We start from the raw sequence: 18859 nt of genomic DNA, 5'->3' as shown, positions 1-18859 counted from the left end.
GTACATGCTCATACTTTTCATGTTCATACTTTTCAGTTGGCCAACATTTCTAAAAATCCTTTTTTTGTATTGGTCTTAAGTAATATTCTAATTTTCGTAGATACTGAATTTGGGATTTTCATTAGTTGTCAGTTTTTTAATCATCACAATTAAACGAAATAAACATTTGAAATATGTCAGTCTGTTTGTAATGAATGAATATAATATCCAAGTTTCACTTTTTGAATGGAATTACTGAAATAAATCAACTTTTGATGATATTCTAATTATATGACCAGCACCTGTATATTGAGCTGGAAATGAGCTACAAGTGTAAGATGCACTCATATGTGCTTTTGGCCTGGACCAGTTTGTGTTTGAATGTCAGTAATTCGAATGAGTCACAAGATGCATTGTAGATATGGCATGTTTTTTCTGTTGACACAGTAGGAGAGTGTTTGTGTGTGTGTGAGAGAGAGAGAGGTGGTAGGATGGAACATTTCTCAGTTGGAAATCAAAGTGGTTAAGTAACATTACAGTGGTAGTTCCGCTGCCTACAAAGCTGCACACACACACGCCAAGTTATTGGCTCATCACTATGTTATGCAGCCAAAAGATGACATAATCACCTGCTCTCTCTTCCTCAGACAGCACACACATTATACATGCATAAGAGTTTATTAGCTTTATTTAGTTTGTCCATCATGGTAGTCATTATCCTTTCGATACTTAATTTTACATTTCTATATTTAATTTATAATATATTTATTAGCTCAGAATTTCATTCAGCTTAAAGCACAAAAACTGTTTGCCATAATGTTAGGAAGAGTACAATTAAACTGACAATGAAAATAATAATTTGAAAACATTTCAGAACAATTATTGTATCTGAGTCTATTCTGAGATTCCACTGGTTGTCCTCCGTTCGTGGCATGAGGAGACATATTTTGCTGGAGTTATTTGCTCTAAATAGAGCATTTGGACACCCTATGGCAGACCAATTTTTCTATCTATTTCAGCGACCGAGTTTCTTTTGCATAAATTATTTCTCTTTGGTGAGAAGCCCTAACCTTTAAAGTCTATGAAGACTGAATATTTGCAATCTTAACTGGTATGACTCACACCTATTTAAATATCTTCAGGTCCATCACTTTGCTCTGACCCAAAATCCACATTTTCCTCCCAAGATTTTCCTCCAATAAAAACTAAATTAGAGTCTGCTTTCTCTCCCACAGGCCACAGTTATACGCTGTGTCAGTTCCACACATAAGCAATACAACAAAGCCACAACCCTTGAGCACTTTCTATAACTTTCTGTTTTTAGTCGTGTAGAGTGAAAATCATCTGTTTAGCTAACCACGGTACATTTCAGTGATGTTTTTTAACATGCAGTGTCTTGATTTCTTTGACGGTGTCGGGGAACAGCTATACAATATACCGTAACACAACATTGCATGCAACTATATGGTGTGTTATGATGAATTACTTTGTAGGCTATAATCAGACCCGTTTCTTTACAGAAAAGCTACAGACTGGCTTTGGAAAATAATTTTGTTTTGAAAAAACTCTTGGGTGTGCACTGAAAGTATTTTAAATCTATCTGTCAGTGGTTCTGAATGCACTGTGGTTCATTATAGCAGCTTGTTTTAGACTTGGTCTTCTCATGTGATTCTTCTGTCACTGTTCTCACTCATTCAGTTCTGTCCTCTGTCAGACTTTCACGCTATAGAAGACAATAAGGATTTGCTTACAATCAAAACATTTGAGAAGGAAAACTAAAAAGTCTCCTCATCACAGGGCCTTGGCTAAGTTGTGCTAAGGTATGAAGATACGTTCATATCCATTTCACTCATCTGTCATGTTGAGGAAAGGCAGTGATGTAGGAGGATGTGCAGTGTTGGCTCAGGCCTGCTGTGCACTGCTGCCCTCCTTCTGAAAGCCTGACCTGGTTTTGACCCATAATAAATGTAAGTTTCTGTGCGTGTATTGAAGACACAAAGTGTCACCAGTAGCAGCAGCCAAAACAAAGGCCCTCCCACCCTCCAGAGAGTGCGCCATGATGCTGCTGAAAGCCTTACCTGACTGACAATGTTGTTCCATCACAAACACTGACTGTCTTTTATTGTGTGGCTGATAGAGAGGGGGGTGGGGGGGTTCCTTCCTCTTACCTTTTATTGTGGTTAATGCATTGTGACTAACACAGTGCTATTAAGCCTCTCTGTCTCTTGCAATGTCTTTCTCTCCCAGTCTCTTGTATCTGTTTTTCTCCATCTGTGTCTTTTTTTTTTTTACCTCTCACCTCTTTAACTAACGGGACAGTCTTCAGCTAGACCGTTGCTTATGTCTTTTGCTGTAAGTTTGTGCCTTTGGTACCCCAAAAGGCCAGTCTGTTACCCTTATTTAGTCAGCAGTTATGCTGCTAAACATCAATTTAAGAGATTAATTTTGTAATTATTTACACTTGTAATGAAGTAAAGTTTTGTTCTTTACTGGATTGTAAGTATGAAGCTGGAGCGTGTCTTTGCTCAATCAGATTGCTTGGGGAAAATACTTAAAAACTGTCAACAATAATCAGATATCTGTATTTCTGCCCCCCCCTCAGGTCTCCAGAGGGGCTTGACGGCCAACCTCCAGCTCTGCCCCCCAAACAGCTGAGCAGGAAAACCTTGAGCCAGATCATCCAGGCCCACTCCCAGCAGAGCCTCCTGGACAACCACCTCAACGAGATGTACGATGTTCCCGTCAATGCTGATAAGACCACGGTCAGTACGGCAACACAATACAGTAACCTCATTACATGTTGAAAAGGATAGTACGTTGACCAGTTGCATAAAACATTTAAAATAAAACATTCATCTCAGTGGTAAGGATGCTTCAATGAAAATAAATTAAATCTAAAGTGTCTTCAGTGACTACTTCTCGCAATAAAAAAAAATATATGTGTGTGTATATATATATATATATATATATATATATATATATATATATATATATATATATATATATATATATATATATATATATATATATATAAGCTGATTTTGGAAAAACTCTCACAATGCATAAAGTATTTATTTAAGCTCAACAGTGTTACCATAGCAACTATACAGTGTTCCTGCTAGACTGTTAGCAGCTACACAAACTTTCACCCCAGTAATCTGTAAGATGTGTCTTGCGATTTAGTACGATGCTCAAGTAAGGACAAAATGTTTGACAAAATCACATTGTGTAATTTAAAATAAGTGTTCCTTATAAAAGTGAATAAATGTGGTGATTCTGTAGTGTCTCAAACCTTTTCCCCCCTCTTTTTGCTTATGGTTGTGATTTAATCTAATTGTTACCTGCCCAGCATCAAACGAAAGACAGAGTTGGTGCAGGGCTCGTGAACATAGCTGAGATGGGTTGGCTTGTGTCTATTGAATTTAAAGTAGGCAATTGTTTTATTGTCTGTGCTTTCTCTGTCATTTTCCTTCCCCCTAGTGGTCAGAAATTTATTTTTGACACTTTAAATATTGATCTTACTTCGCGGATGGGGAGTTGGCATTACAGTCAAGAGCAAATTTACACATAATGCATCAGTAGATTAGGTTACATGTTTGGTTTTTTTTCCCCCCTCTTTATCAAGCAAGTAATATTGCACAGTGCCTAGCCAATATTCTTGTATCCCCGAGGAAGTTGAAATGGAAGATAACAGAATGTGAATTTGATGTATGTGTGTCCAACTTTGCTCATGCAGCTAAATGGAGTTGTCCCTCATGATAATCTGGTCCTGATCAAGATGCGACCTGATGAACACGGACGCTTCGGCTTCAATGTCAAGGTGAGAGCTTATACTAGTTTGGGACTAGATAGGAAAAGCCTGTTCTTATCTCTTCATTAATCTTTTCTTAATTTTCTCTCTTTTTTTTTTTTTTTTTATGGCAAGAAGTGAAAAGTAGCCTTGTATGCATCATGACCAGTCCCATTTCCAAAATGTTAACTCTTCCCTAAAAAGAAAGGACATTTGTGCAAAGCATGCCTACATTTGTGTCTGTGTGTCTCCAGGGTGGAGCTGACCAGAAGATGCCCATCATTGTGTCTCGAGTGGCTCCGGGAACATCAGTAAGTCAACAACCACCCCTATATAGTCTGACAAGGACTACTGCTATATTTTCTTTCACCTCTGCTGAGTTTAAATATTAATCCAAAAGCAGCTTCTCAAGTACCCTCTATTTAGCATTTTCATTTCTAAAGACATTTTCTGCACTGTCAGAAACATTTGATTAAACTAAACATGCTGCCAACATATCGAAGTTTCAGAACACCTTTCTCATTGTGTCTACATTTGTCCGTTCTCTCTTTCTCTCATGTCTTCCATTGTCCTCTCCCTCTTCAGGCCGACCTGTGTGTGCCTCGCCTTAACGAGGGCGACCAGGTGGTCCTGATTAATGGACGGGACATCTCTGACCACACCCATGACCAGGTGGTCATGTTCATCAAAGCCAGCTGTGAGAGCCACTCTGGGGAGCTCATTCTATTGGTCAGACCAAACGGTGAGTTGAATCTACTGCGTCTGCTCTACTTTTACCTTTGACAAATACAAGAGACGGTCGGGGGGGAAATGTACAGTTTAATTCAACACAACGCTACAGTGCTGAATCACAGTTTCTAAAAAAGATTACACAGAGACATAGACTAGTACAACAGTCACTGTCAGGTGTCAAGAACTGCAGAGCTAAGCACACGTGTCACCCATTTACTAGCAACCCTCTACTAAGTTTGTTTATAAAGTTCTTCTTAATTGCCTAACTAGTTACTACTAGCTAGTTTCAAACTAGTAAATTACTAATTGGGGATGCAAAGGAACGTCTTGGCTGCCAAAGAATTGTTTGCTAGGAAAAATCTCTGGCGCTGTCCAATCAAAAGCAATCAACAGTATAAACAGGAAGTCACCGTAGCATCACAAGCTGTAACATAACTACCGTAATTAACAGATTTAGGGGGCAAGGTGATATATGAAATGTATCTGGCAATCCCAAATATCCTAAAGTATGACTATTTATTGTGTAATTTTTTGTTTGGCTTGTAGATTTTTTATTTATTTTTTTGTCCTTTTTTAAATTTTAATATTGGGCACATCTAGTTAAAATTCCCGGTAATTACTTAAGGTTGTTGCTGATACTTGTCATAGTTGGAAAGTGGAGCCTGCATACTATAAATACTGGAACGTTACCATCATTATTAAACAAGTGTCAGATGAGATGTTGACCATATTGCAGATTGCCTCTTGTACTCTTCATACAATTTATAAATAAAATAAAAAAAAACTTATCTAAACCGGTTTACACAGTCTTCCTCAGCGGATAGTTTGCTCTGTTGTCGTGGAGATAGCTCAGTTTTTATCATTGACCCAAGTGTGGAGCTCTGTCTTATATCAGGTCACATATTATCAAGCTGTTTTCTTCAGTTGGTTCAGTCAGTTACAGTTACTGCATGTAAATATCTAGTACAACTAATCTCTGCTTTGTGTGGTGCAACCTGTTTTTAGTTTGGTGATGTGTGAATCCCCACTTTGTAGTCATAACTAGACAAAGTGTAACACATGGGCAGCTGGGGCAGCCCACTCCTGAAGATTAACAGCTACACATCTGGTCGCCAGTTTTGATTCTTCCTCTGGTCTTTTCTGGACTGCTCAGTCTGATTTTTCTAATTCTAAAGGAGATCTATGAACGCTGTACATTTTGCTTTCTGTACGTTTTAGCTATATGTGTATTCGCCATGTAGAAAGCTGGCAAAACATTCCCTTTCATCAGGGTCAGCAAAGTGAGAGGGGAGCTTTCAAAGATGATGAGACATGGAAATTCTTGGTATTTTAAAGGGGTCAAAGAGGGATTTATTCATTTTTTCCTCTCTTACATCAGAGCAGATATAAGATTGCATCAATGTATTGAATGCCTGTCAATTCACATGGGGTGATGATGGAACAGTAGATAAGATGCTTGCCTTTGGTGTGGGAGACCCGGGTTCAAATCCACTGTGAGACACCAATGTGTCCTTGAGCAAGACACTTAACCCCCCAGTTGCTCCAGAGGCGTGCAGTCTCTGACATATATAGCAATTGTAAGTCACTTTGGTTATAAGCGTCAGCTAAAATGAATAAAAATAAATAAAAATTTGATTTGATCTGTTACAACATTTCTGTATATAAATATTTGCACATAGATTAACTATGGATTCCTGTGGGGATTTTTCTCTACCCTGGATGGATGTTTTTTTTCTTGATTCATCTTAAAGTCTATAATCAACTTCCCCTGGCCTCAGTCTACATAAACAGCTGTGTGCATATATATAAACTGGGGCATGTTTCTTCCCAGCCATTTATGACGTTGTGGAGGAGAAGGTGGACTCGGAGCCAGATTTTCAGTACATCCCCGAGAAGTCCCCTCAGGACCCTGCTCAGCTAGACCAGCATGCTTTGAGGGACTCCATGGTCACACTGAAGGAAGGCCTGAGCAGTGGAGCCATACTGGCACAGTTTGATGTAAGAAGAAAGACACAGTAATGAATACGCACATGGACAGACACTGTGCATTTACGCTCATACCGACATAGACAGGAAGTTTTTGATTGATTGACAGGTTAATTTTACACATGCCTTTCCGTCTGCAGATTCCTAAAACTTCCTGTCCTTGATCGTAATCACCCAACTGCTTCCTGTTTAAGCTGTGTGTTGTGCTTTCATTGAGCAGGAATGTTAAATACAAACACATAGACACATGAATGAATGCACAACAAGTCATTGCACAAAAGCGATCTTGCACACAGCAATACTTTGAGTTTCGAGTGTGTTTGTTAAGTATATTCATACATTCAAACTCAGGGAGACTACAGATTCCTGTTACATCAACTTTAATATAAATGTGTGTTCCTTTTCTTACAGCAACTGTACAGGAAGAGGCCGGGAATGACCATGCTGTGTGCCAAATTACCTCAGAACGTTTCCAAAAATCGCTACAGAGACATCTCTCCTTGTACGTGACTGCACACGGTTGTCTGTTTTCTGCTGGCTTGTGTGTTGAGATATGTGCCAACATTAACCTTTTGTTCTGTCCATCACACTCTCTCTCTTCTGCACACGTTCTTTTTCTTTCTTCCTCTTGTCAGTTGTACTCTCTCTTTCTCTGTCGGCTTTCTCTGTGTGTAAACTTACCCCCCCTTGTCTTAACTCTCCCTCTGCAGATGATGCCACGCGGGTCATTCTTAAAAGCACAGATGACTACATCAATGCAAATTACATCAATGTGAGTTTGTTCCTCCTCATTTCCATCAACATCTCTGCGAAAATGCGGTTATTTGACCGATCTGTCACCAGAAGAATTCCCCCGAGAACCTAAAATCCGCTGATTTTCCTTTATTTTTAATAATTAAAATTATAATTAAAACAGAAATTTCCAGCAGTGCTCTTAAGAAGTTGGAACAAGACGAGACATTAATATGTCTCTGTTTATTTAACCTGTTCTGCTGTAACATTGCCCTTTTTGTGATGCCATACTTGAGTCAGACTTGAATGTTTTACTATAATCTCACTAGCTCTGACCTTGTAAGTGACTCAGAGGCTTATTCAAACAGGAGACCAACCGCTGTTCATTTGCCAGTGTGTTTAAGTATGAAAGGGCATGTCTGAAAGGAGCTTGATTTGATTTTTTGGCCAAAGATGAAGTATTTTTTGGGGGGGGGGGTTTTGCGTAAACTGAGAACATTTAGCAAAGCATACCTTTTCAATTGCAAATAATAACAAAAAGAAGCTGTAAAGTGAGATCCTTGCAACCTAATATCTCTGTGTTTTAATCTTTTGTCTCTCCCACTGTAGATGGAGATTCCAGCCTCCAGTCTGATAAACCGCTACATAGCATGCCAGGGCCCCCTGCCCAACACCTGCCCTGACTTCTGGCAAATGACATGGGAGCAGGGCTCATCCATGGTGGTCATGCTGACTACGCAGGTCGAGAGGGGGCGGGTATGTAGAAGAATTTTTCAAAGACAAGGAACTGGATCTACATACATAATGTGCAAAATATAGGTGTTCAGAAACGTTTACTGTACATGTGGCAATGCTGGATGAAACAACACTCAAACTTGAAGACAGTGCTGCATCGCTTTGAATTTAGCTTGCCTGATAAAACCCAGGTTTGCCTGTTTAGTGCCAAAGTAATGGCTGTGTATATCTAGGTGAGATACTTTTTAATTGCTAAAAAGTTTTCTGCAAATTGTGTATTTTGTCAATTTGAGCACTATTCATTTAATACACAAAATGAGAGTTGTGCTACTCTGTGAAAACAATGTCTAAGATCCCTTCATCATCAAACTAGGTGTGAATTTTCATAAAAACATCTAATCTCTCTTGAAATTAGAAAGTGTTTAGTTGAAAAAAGGAAAGGAAAATGTAGAGGTTTTTAATGATTTCAGATGGACTGAATGTACTTTATATTTGTGTATTAATCATAATAGCAATGAACTTCAGAGTAGGGCTGCAGCTAACGATGATTTTAGTATTCGAAGCTTCAACGATTCATCGATGCGTCGTTCAAGAAGTACTTTTGCTTGGCGGCGGCGGCGCCAGGGGGTGACAGGGGGTCATGCACACTACAAGAGCTGACGGCTCGGTCACCCGACGCTGGTCTCCAAACCACGTTTTGTCAAGAAAACACACGTGAAATGTGAAACAGGAAATGAGCGATCCTGCACACGAAACAGCTTGTTTGTTATTTTAAAGATGGCGATTATAAAGAAAAAGAATCTGGGCGAAAGGATGGATTAGCACACGCAGGTAGCAGGGATTGTCTGAGCTAACGTTACAGAGAGAGCTGGAGGAGAGTTAAAAGGTGCAGCTCCCCGACACCCAGTTAACTCCTGACTGTGAGGTTACAACTCACGGCCCAAAAAGGAGAACAACAAACGCACGGGGGGACATTTTCAGCTGAGGACTGCAGCTTACTTTGGCTTCAACTCAAATCAATCATGATTTCAGTTAAATGCTAAAGTTACTGTTACCTTGTCTGTGGTCCGCTGGCAGAACACCGGCTGCTTTCTGATAAGGCGCCGTCGTGCTGTTGCCGAGGCGACATAAGTTTTGTTTTACGGTGGACGGACGGTAACATTACAGAGTTGTTGTTTTCTTTAGCTTGAAATAATCCCATACTTTGGACACTTTCTTTTTTGTCCCTCGCTATTTTCTCTCTCTTCCTCAACTTTGCAAACGGCGCCATCATAATCACGTCGTGTTCACAGCGTAAGCGCGATGTGCGACAGTAATAAATGTCCCTGCGAAACACTGTGCTGTAAAGTTACATGGATTAAACGAAGCATTTTATGAATACATTTAATCGATGAGTCGTCGTTCAGAGTTAAGAGATGCTATTCTGTAGCAGAGCCTAATCCCCAGCCCTGTGCTGGCAATTGTTGTAACAGTTAAGTGAAATAAATGTTCAGTTGTAAACACAAAACCTTTCCTGTGTTTGTAGGTCAAGTGTCACCAGTACTGGCCCAATCCAGACAGCAGCGCCACCTACGGAGACTTTACAGTAACGTGCCACAATGAAGAGGGCAACTCTGCCTTCCTGGTCCGGGAGATGACACTCATGCACACACCGGTAAACACACACACACACACACACACACACACACACACACACACACACACACACACACACACACACACACACACACACACACACACACACACACACACTCTCGAAAGAGTGGGAAGGGAAATTGGGAGCAAAGCGGAGGAACAGGAGAGTGAAGGTTTGCCAGTAAGGAGGAGAAAGTGAGAGGGTGTGTGCTGAGAACCAGAGCAAGGGCTGAAGGCAACACACAGGGAGACGCTGGGTCCAATCGAAGGGAGGGGACCAGCGTCTCAGGAAGGATGAGCCGCAGAGGGCCCCGAGGAGGTGTGTTGCCATAGTGACCAGTGTGGGCTGTTCTTTTTCTGGCTCCCGCTGCTGCATGCGGGCCACGTATTGGGATCTGGTTACCATGACAACCCAGCCACCCCAGTCAGTCACATTGCCGAACAGAGAGTGGGACGATGGTAGTTTGAAGAACAGAAAATGGAGAAATGTTGTTGTTGTCTCATTTTGATGCTCTTTTGTTCCCTCAAAATTGTAGGCTTTTATGTGTTTTTAAATGCAAAATGGTGTCTTGGGTTTTTGCTGTAATACTAAAAAATGTCATCTACCATCCATGCCGGTACTGAGGACAAGATGCAGTTGAAAACTTTGAATGGAGGCTGAAATGTTCCTGCTCTTTCCTCGTCTTTTCATGCTGTCCGTGTTCCTGATAACTTTCCTGTGTGTTGCCCATGTATCACAGCCTTTAAGATATTTGGCTGTAGGAGGAGGCAATTAGTATTCCCCTCTGCCTGTGATTGTTGCTATGGAGATAGATGTGTTGCCATGACGATGCAGCAGGGCAGTATTAAAGAGGAGCGCGGGCTCTGAGACGCACATGATACGGTGGTCAGTAGTTATCTGCTGTAGGTTCTGTGTCATTGTGCCCCTGTTGGTTTTAAATCTCTCTGACATTTATCTTCTGATTACTTTGCTGCAGTCTGTCGTTTTTCTTTTCAATTTTGAGTGAACAAAATAACAAGTTTTTATAGTTTGATTGCAGCAACGTCAAATGTACATTTTGGAGTAGAGCTGCAGAAAATATTGTCCTCACTGTCTGGCGTTTTGATAAAACGGGAAAGAACAACATGAATCACCGAGTGGTCCAGCGCAGTGGGAACAAAAATAAAGCCACTGTTTCACACTAATCGTTTCACAACACATTTAAAGGCCATAATTACACAAACATGGTGCTGTGCAGTTTCCCCCTAGGACCCCAGAGCTCAATGAAACACGCTAGGAGGTCGCCCACATGAAATACAATAACCCGTTTTGAGTTCTGAGTGTGAGTGATATGGTGTGAGAGAAATATTCATTACTTGACTGGTGTCAGAGCAAACGCCCTCAGTTTGTATCCAAGGCCTCAAATAATAAAGAAAAGCAATACATGGAAATAATAATAATATAAAATCATTTTCCATTTCGCTCTGTGTGTGTGTGTGTGTGTGTGTGTGTGTGTGTGTTCAGAGTGAGCAGCAGCGAGAGCTTACCCAGATTCAGTACCTGGCTTGGCCAGACCACGGCGTTCCTGATGACTCCACTGATTTCCTGGACTTTGTGGCTCTGGTACGGACAAAACGGGCTGGACAGGACCACCCGATGGTGGTACACTGCAGGTACAGTTGTTCTTTCTTTGGACTGTTTGACTGCGGCGTACCCATAATGTTGATCGACTGACATAAGTGAACTCATCCCAACTCTCGTTTTCTGTCGTCTTTTTTTCCAGCGCGGGGATTGGTCGGACAGGGGTCCTTATCACCATGGAGACGGCACTGTGTCTAATGGAGTGTGGTCAGCCAGTGTATCCTCTAGATATCGTCAGGACCATGAGAGACCAGAGGGCCATGATGATACAAACACCTGTATGTAGACACATGGGTTTGTCTGTCCAGCTGCTCCCAGCCACTGTAAACCATCAGCTAAAATATCTCCTCTTTATCTCTCTTTTCAGAGCCAGTATCGCTTTGTATGTGAGGCCATCCTGAGAGTCTACGAGGAGGGCCTGGTCAAACCACTCAAGACCGCCATCTACCAGCAGAGAGGAAAGGTGGACGAAGAGAGGGAGGAGGAGAAGAAAGAGCAGCAGAAGGCAGGAGAGGGAGAAGAAACGACAGTGGCGGAGGAAGGGGAGGCGGCTGTGGTGGAGTTGCTGGAAGGAGGTCTGGACGACGAGGACGACGACGACGAAGAGGTTGAAGTGCTGGATGTGGGAGAAGTGACGGAAGAGGACGAAGAGGAGGAGGAAGTGGAGGAGCCGAGCGTCGCGAGCGCCACCAGCGTGAACAGCGAGACCAGCGTGAACCCTGACTCTGATCCCGCTAACCCGTGACATTTGACCTCCGGGGGTCATCAGGGGTCGCCAGGAGGAGGCCAGGTGGCCGGAGGAGAGAACAAAAGCACTGTTGCACTTTATGCTGACAAAAATGGGGGGAAAAAAGACACACAAATGAACAAACGTGAAAATGATGGACAAGCTAGAATAAAAAAAGAAATCCAGCTGTGTTGAATAGGTACCATTAGGGGAAATTGTATGTTCAGGATGCAGAAAAAAGTATTCAAAGAATGCAAAGATAAAAGTACGAGAGAATAAAATGTGGATGGGGAGTTGCTGTAGTGCCATAAGTACGAAGGGGAAGGGCTGCCCCCATGAAGGGTCGCCCTGTCTCCTTCTGAGCGAGTCTGCCAGACGGACCTGCCTTTTTTTAGTGTCCTTTTAGCTGATAAAAGAGATATACCTTATCTTTTGTTCCTCAGAAAGAGTATTTATTGTGTTTTAGTTTGTGTCAAACCCTGTCCACTGAACAAAAAAAGTGTATGTATGTTTGTATGAATCTAGAACTTCATGCTTTCCTGATTAAATCTTAGATAGTAAAGTAGTGTGATTCCTCTTCTTCTAACTACTTCTTTAATTTGTTTGCTTTTTTGTGGAAAGGAAAAAAACAGTGATTTAATTTATTGTGCTTGGTTTCTATCTTAGCTTTCTTGTCTAAGTTTCTGACAGCACAGACTGACAGATGGACAGCTGAAAGCACTTCGTGTCTCACCCCTTGTTCAGTGCTGTGGCACGTTGGATTCTTTATTCTGCTTTGTGCTGTGTTTTTGAGCTTAACAGACACGCACGCTCTGCAGCGGCCATTGTTTTGGCGCGGTGAAGAACATAACTGGTTTACAAACCTCAGGGCCTGTGTTGGCTGGGCACCTCTCTTTCACTTCTGGTGTGGTCACGGCGGCTCTTTTTGCTCTATCACTACAGACCTCCCGCTGAAAAACAGAAACTTTGACCTTTCAGCGGGGATCGATTCAGAACCAATTCTCCTCACATTGCTTAATGTTCAAAAGCACATTAAGGCAACACGAGAAAACAAATGCGGTGTTGGAAGGAGAGGCCCCAGTAGACACACGGCCTCACTGAGTTACAATCTAAGCTATTTCCCAGCCGTCGTGGCTGATAAAGCTAAGAAACAAGGCTGAGGTCAGTTCGTTTCTGTCTTCAATTTCACATGCAATCAATTAAATATTTTTTACTCAAACTTTCGGCTCACTTGCAACTGACAAAGTGGGCGTCAGGGTCCCTGGTGAAGTGTCCTTGAGCCAGACGCTGACTGCATGTGACGCTCTGTGGCTTCCCTCCTGATTGGTTTCCCCAGAGTAGGACAACTTATAGCAAATTTTGGATCAACCCCAAATGTGTCTTGCTTGCTTTTGCACAGGTTGGTATGTCAGAATCCAAAAAAACAAATCAGAGACCAGTATCATTTATTAGTTCTCAAGTAGTTGAAAGCTGCTCCAAAGTTTATGCAAAAATAAAGAGCTTGCTGAAAGTGAACTGACCTCAACCTTGGTGTGAATGGTAAAAACATGACTTTAAAGGCTCCCTCCTCTGACCTCCCCTCATTTAATTTTAAGTTTTTATTTTTAAATCTCGAGACATTTGAATCCTGCAAACTAGATACACATTTGATCATGGTCAGCATTAAATTCAGTGAGACTAGATTTTCCAAGTAAATACCCTCATTAAATACTTTTTTTCTCAGTGGGGTTCAGAGGTCACTGGAGTCGGGCTTTAAACCAACCTTTGCTTGTCTTTTTGTTTTGTTTTTCTAAATCTGTCTGCCAGAGAACAGTTGACCGTTCAAAGAAGCAGCACAGACACATCATAAAACCAGGACTTTTCCTTTTTTTTTTTAAATTAATCTTTCCAAATGGTACTTTATTTTAAGGCACATGTTGTTTTTAAGCCAAGATGTGTTCATGAGTGATAAGAGACTAAGTGATGATTTGTATTTTTAATTCACAAAACCCAGCATCAAGTTGCTTGTTGAGTGTATTTTTTTTATTTTTTTTTTCAATCTTTCTTTTTATCCAAGTACAGGTTAAGCTGCATTGTACTTTACATAGCAGTATAGAATGAAGTTGTAGTCTCTTCATAATCGGAGAGATTTTTCTTAGCGGCTGCTCTGGTACCTGCTGTCATTGGCTCCCGCCATGGATTCTGCTGGAAAAACCTGTATGTGTGTGTGTGTGTGTGTGTGTGTGTGTGGACTCAGATTTGTCTGGATCTTTCTCTGTACCTCTCCCTTCTCCATTTCTAACATACTTTGTTAGCTGTCTGGTCAAAGCCTGCTTGTTCGTTAACTGGAATGAAAGGTTGTGCCATAAAGCCACAAACTTAATCCAACCTGATCCCGGAAGTTGTTGTTTTTTTACTCTGAAGAAATGCATATGGAGCCTTCTTGGAGAGAAACTGTTCTAGTCGGTCCTTAGAAGCAGGCTGAATCCTGTGAAACATTTCAAACCGTGCTCATCTCAAACAGCTGCATCAGTCTTTGTTCCACACGGAGAGGTGGGATCAAGAAGAGCCTGCTTTCCTCTTTGCTCCATTTTTTTTATATCTCTCCTGAATTGCGGCCCTCTTCCAAAATCTGCTTAACTCCTTCTCTCAGGCAACATCAGTCATCATTTCAGCCGTGCCCACGCAACATCCACAGTCCATTCTTCTCATTGTTCTTCCCCAGATGCCTCTCTTTTGGACCATTATACATGGATCCCACTCGCTCTGCATGGCCTCAAGGCGAATGGCACATCTGAGCAGAATACCAAGGGTACAGTGGTGCCGTATCAGGTTTTCCGTAGAAGGACAAACTGAGGCTAGCCACTGAGCGACTGCCTGAATAGTTGTTTTAAAAATTATTATTATTGACAGTTACAGATGCATAGCAGACCCTACATGTATGTGCTTATAATCAAAAGAACAAAAACACCATTCAACCCATTGTGGCTTCTTTTCATCAGCCGGGCCACCCCATTTTAATTGCCACCAAATCAAAATTAATTAACGCTGAAGGCCTTCTAATAAAGTGGCATCAATAACGAGTTAAAAAAATTAAAATAAACTTCGGCCCTGCAGTGAAAAGTTAATAATTGATCAACCACGGCTGCCAAGAGTTTCCATCTGCACAAAACGTCCAGAAATGAGCTGTCTGTGTTCAGAGTGTTTTGTTGTTGACACATAATTGGATCTGTCTGTGCGTTTAGGGTACTGATCAAAGGTAGTTTGGAGGGGACAAGACATGGGGAGGGCTCAGGTTAGTTGTATTTTTGTAAAGATGAAAACCGCTCTAGTTGGCTTGAGAAAGGACAGCACTTTGTAGAAGGCTGAGTGACAGGTAGTGCTACTGGGGGGAAAATAAAAAAAGTGGGAGACATAAAGCATTGTTAAAATCAGTTTTTCTTTTTTTGTTGTTGTCATTTTTATTTTTGTTTTAAAAATAAGACCTGTAGGGAACAAGAGAGGAAAAAATAAATAAAAGAACTCCTAACTACACAGTGCCACTTGTTAATTTTGTGTAAATAATACTAGACCATGTAAATACAATGTTGTATATGAAAAAAATCTTTAAAATAAAAGGGAAAATCATTTGTGAGCAGAAAGATTTTGTTTTTGACTCTCCCCTCACCCCCATGGATGATTCAAATGTGACACAAATGGTATGTGTTTCAAGACTGCTATTTCAAAAAAGTAAATGTTTTATTTTAAACGTAACCTATAACAGCAAGTTTGTATATTTACATATATAAAGAAACACAAAATAATGACAAATGCTTTACCGTATTACACCCTTGATTAACTCCTGCCTGTGTCATAAAAAGCTTTGTCCTCAGTTGCTTGTTTCTTTCTGGTGTCATGGTTTTACAGTGCTTTGGACATGTCTATAAGCTTGATTGTGAACAATTAAAGCTTGTCTGTCAAAGCATGGAGACGTGGCTTCAGATGAACTTGCTTTTCCACACTGTAAAAGTGAGGTTTGGCAATGTTAGCGTGAGCAGACGAAAAAGATGGCACGAGTGCTGCAGACCTCGACCAGACTCACTTATTTTACATCAGACTTTTGATGTTTGAGATTTAACCGTAGAGTGGAGTGAAGCCATTAGTCACATGAGGTAGCCAAAGTGCTAAATCTCTGTAATGCCAGGCTCCAAGGAAAATAACAAACATACTGACGCTAAGAAGGTTTTCCAAGGAGAAAGAAAGGTTTTGAGTTGTGAGGTTAATACTTCAGTAGTAAAGTAGCATTTCTAAGAAACAAACCGCTTCCCCACTGTCTTGAAATAAGCCGACTTTAAAGATTTATGATAATGTCAGCTGATTTGATAGAATAAGGTGATTTGTATCTAACTATCTCCATTTATGATGGTTTTATCAAGACAGAGGCCACAATGGGAGCTATAACTGCACATTAAAGCTCCAAAGTGGAAAAACAGATGCATTTTCTAGCCTGCTGTATTTTCTAATTTCTTAATGATAAGTACCACTTGTGTAAATGCCGTAGGTTTTAAAGGTGGTCAAAGTCTACAACAACTCAAGGAGGCCTACATAAATGTGTCTTTGTGGATCAGTGTCAAATACAGCTGGTTATATACCAGCATATGGTAGGCTTACTGCGTTAGGACAAGATTAATATAGTTAGGCACATTGTTGAGGCAGTATAACTAGACATGTTGCAAGGCAAAAGGCCAAACACACTGTATCCACATACATTTTAATGATCATCCAATTCCTGTTGCAGGCACTTCTTCCCAATCTACACGCACAAAAATATGGCTTGTTTATGTATACAGCAGCACCCATAAAGATGTATTTTTGGCAAAGCTTTTAACCGGCAGAACTGGAAACAGTGAAAAGCTTTGGAGTCAAACATCCCAAAACAACTCTGTGTGTGTGTGTATTTGAAATAAATATGGTGTGAGAGATGTCCCTTCTCCTGGTAGGGATTCAGTACCTTGTCACATGACATGACATGACATGACAGCCACTCAGTACTCTTAAACACTGCCCCTGAACACAATCTGCTTCCCTCTAAACACTAAAAATGAACAGGCACAAGTCTTTTTGTCTCTGACCACATTTATAAACCATTATTCAAATATTACCCACAAGGGGGTGCTGCTGTTAAATAGTGATGGAGTACACTGTGGTTCGCACTCAGAAAATGAATGAGGAGCCCAATCTTCTAACACTGGAATTTTTAAATGGAATGAAAACTATTTCATGATTGTATGGATAGTTATATTTTTATATATTTGACTTGTATCAAGTTGAATGTGCAACAATTTAGCAGCCTTGTTTTATCTGACCTGGTATTAACAAATAACACTTTACTAAAAAATATGGAATATAAATTGTTTAGGCAAGGCAAGTTTATTTGTATAGCACATTTCAACAACAAAGTAATTCAAAGTGCTTTACATAAAACATAAAAGCAACAGGGAAATATAAAAAAGTTTAAACGCAACGTAGGGAAATTAAAAAAATACGCATTCAAATATAATAAAAATTACAATGCAGTGTATCAGGGTTAATAGAGTTAAATGGAAAATAAAAACAGGCTGCGGGGTTGAGCAAATAATTGAGTTACAATTATTCTGAAAAGAGAATAAACAGAGAAGAACACTTAATCTACTCTCTCTAGCTAGTCTGTACTCAGGTCCATAGCAATCTTTGGGTCCATTGAAACTCCAAAAACCCTCGGACACTACAGAGAAACCAGGACATGTCTGTCCGCAGGCCGCTTTGATCCAGTTATACTCTGGACCCACCTGCATGTTTACCGGTGGACAGAGGTTCCTGGAAATCACTCAGGCGACAGATTTAAGACCACTTCCTTCACTCTGTTCAATCTCACTCTCATTATCTTTTCACTCAATTACCTACTCATTTCTCACCGTGTAAATATTTAATTAAAAGCAATGGTAAAAAGAAAAGTCTTCAGTCTTAATTTAAAAGAACGGACAGTTTCAGCAGACCTGCAGTTATCTGGGAGTTTGTTCCAGATATACGGAGCATAATAACTGAACGCTGCTTCTCCTGGTTTAGTTTTGACTCTTGGGACAGAAAGCAGACCTGCCCCAGACGACCTGAGAGGTCTGGATGGTTCGAAGCAGAAGATCAGAAATGTATTTTGGCCCTAAACCATTTAATGCTTTATAAACTAACAGCAGCATTTTGAAATCAATTCTTTGACAGCCAGGAAGCCAATGTAAAGACCTCAGAACTGGAGTGATGTGATCCACCTTTTTGGTCTTAGTGAGGACTCGAGCAGCAGCGTTCTGAATCAGCTGCAGCTGTCTGATGGATTTCTTAGGGAGCCTGTAAGGACGCTGTTACAGTAGTCGAGTCGACTGAAGATAAATGCATGGATAAGTTTTTCCAGGTCTTGCTGAGACATAAGACCTTTAATCCTTGATATATTCTTCAGGCGATAGTTGGCTGACTTTGTAATTGTCTTAATGTGGCTCCTCAAATTCAGGTCTGAGTCCATGACTACACCAAGATTTCTTGCTTGATTTGTGGTTCTTAACATTACAGATTGAAGTCGAGCACTGACTTTCAATCGTTCCTCCCTGGCTCCAAAAACAATAACTTCAGTTTTATCTTTGTTCAATTGAAGAAAATTCTGGCACATCCAATCGTTGACCTGCTCAATACAGTTACTCAGCACCTGTATGGGATCATAGATCCCTGGTGAAATGTTTATGTAAATCTGTGTGTCATCTGCATAATTATGGTAACATATTTTGTTGTTTTTCATAATCTGAGCCAGTGGAAGCATGTAAATGTTAAACAAAAGAGGTCCCAGAATGGAGCCTTGGGGAACTCCACATGTCATTTTTGTCAGCTCAGATGTGTGATTACCTATAGACACAAAGTAGTCCCTGTCCTTTAAGTAGGATTC

General features: G+C 40.7%; 2 protein-coding genes across 2 annotated transcripts in view; both read left to right on the top strand.

Moving 5' to 3' along the window:
• ampd3b (adenosine monophosphate deaminase 3b) overlaps positions 1-18859 on the top strand; it is a 282246-nt gene that overhangs the window by 54116 nt on the left and 209271 nt on the right. The window lies entirely within an intron of this gene.
• On the top strand, positions 2588-14304 carry LOC123961145 (tyrosine-protein phosphatase non-receptor type 4-like). The gene is made up of 12 exons (XM_046036274.1): positions 2588-2741; positions 3716-3799; positions 4024-4080; positions 4355-4511; positions 6333-6499; positions 6899-6989; positions 7198-7259; positions 7829-7975; positions 9480-9608; positions 11094-11242; positions 11353-11488; positions 11578-14304. Exons 1-12 carry the CDS (start codon positions 2706-2708, stop codon positions 11953-11955), a joined length of 1593 nt encoding a protein of 530 aa, XP_045892230.1. The 5' UTR covers positions 2588-2705; the 3' UTR covers positions 11956-14304.

The sequence above is a fragment of the Micropterus dolomieu genome, linkage group LG22 (genome assembly GCF_021292245.1).
Source record: "Micropterus dolomieu isolate WLL.071019.BEF.003 ecotype Adirondacks linkage group LG22, ASM2129224v1, whole genome shotgun sequence".
In the NCBI taxonomy this organism is placed as follows: domain Eukaryota; kingdom Metazoa; phylum Chordata; class Actinopteri; order Centrarchiformes; family Centrarchidae; genus Micropterus; species Micropterus dolomieu.
The sequence above is the reverse complement of the archived record's forward strand: the minus strand, read 5'-3'. Positions and strand labels throughout refer to the sequence as shown.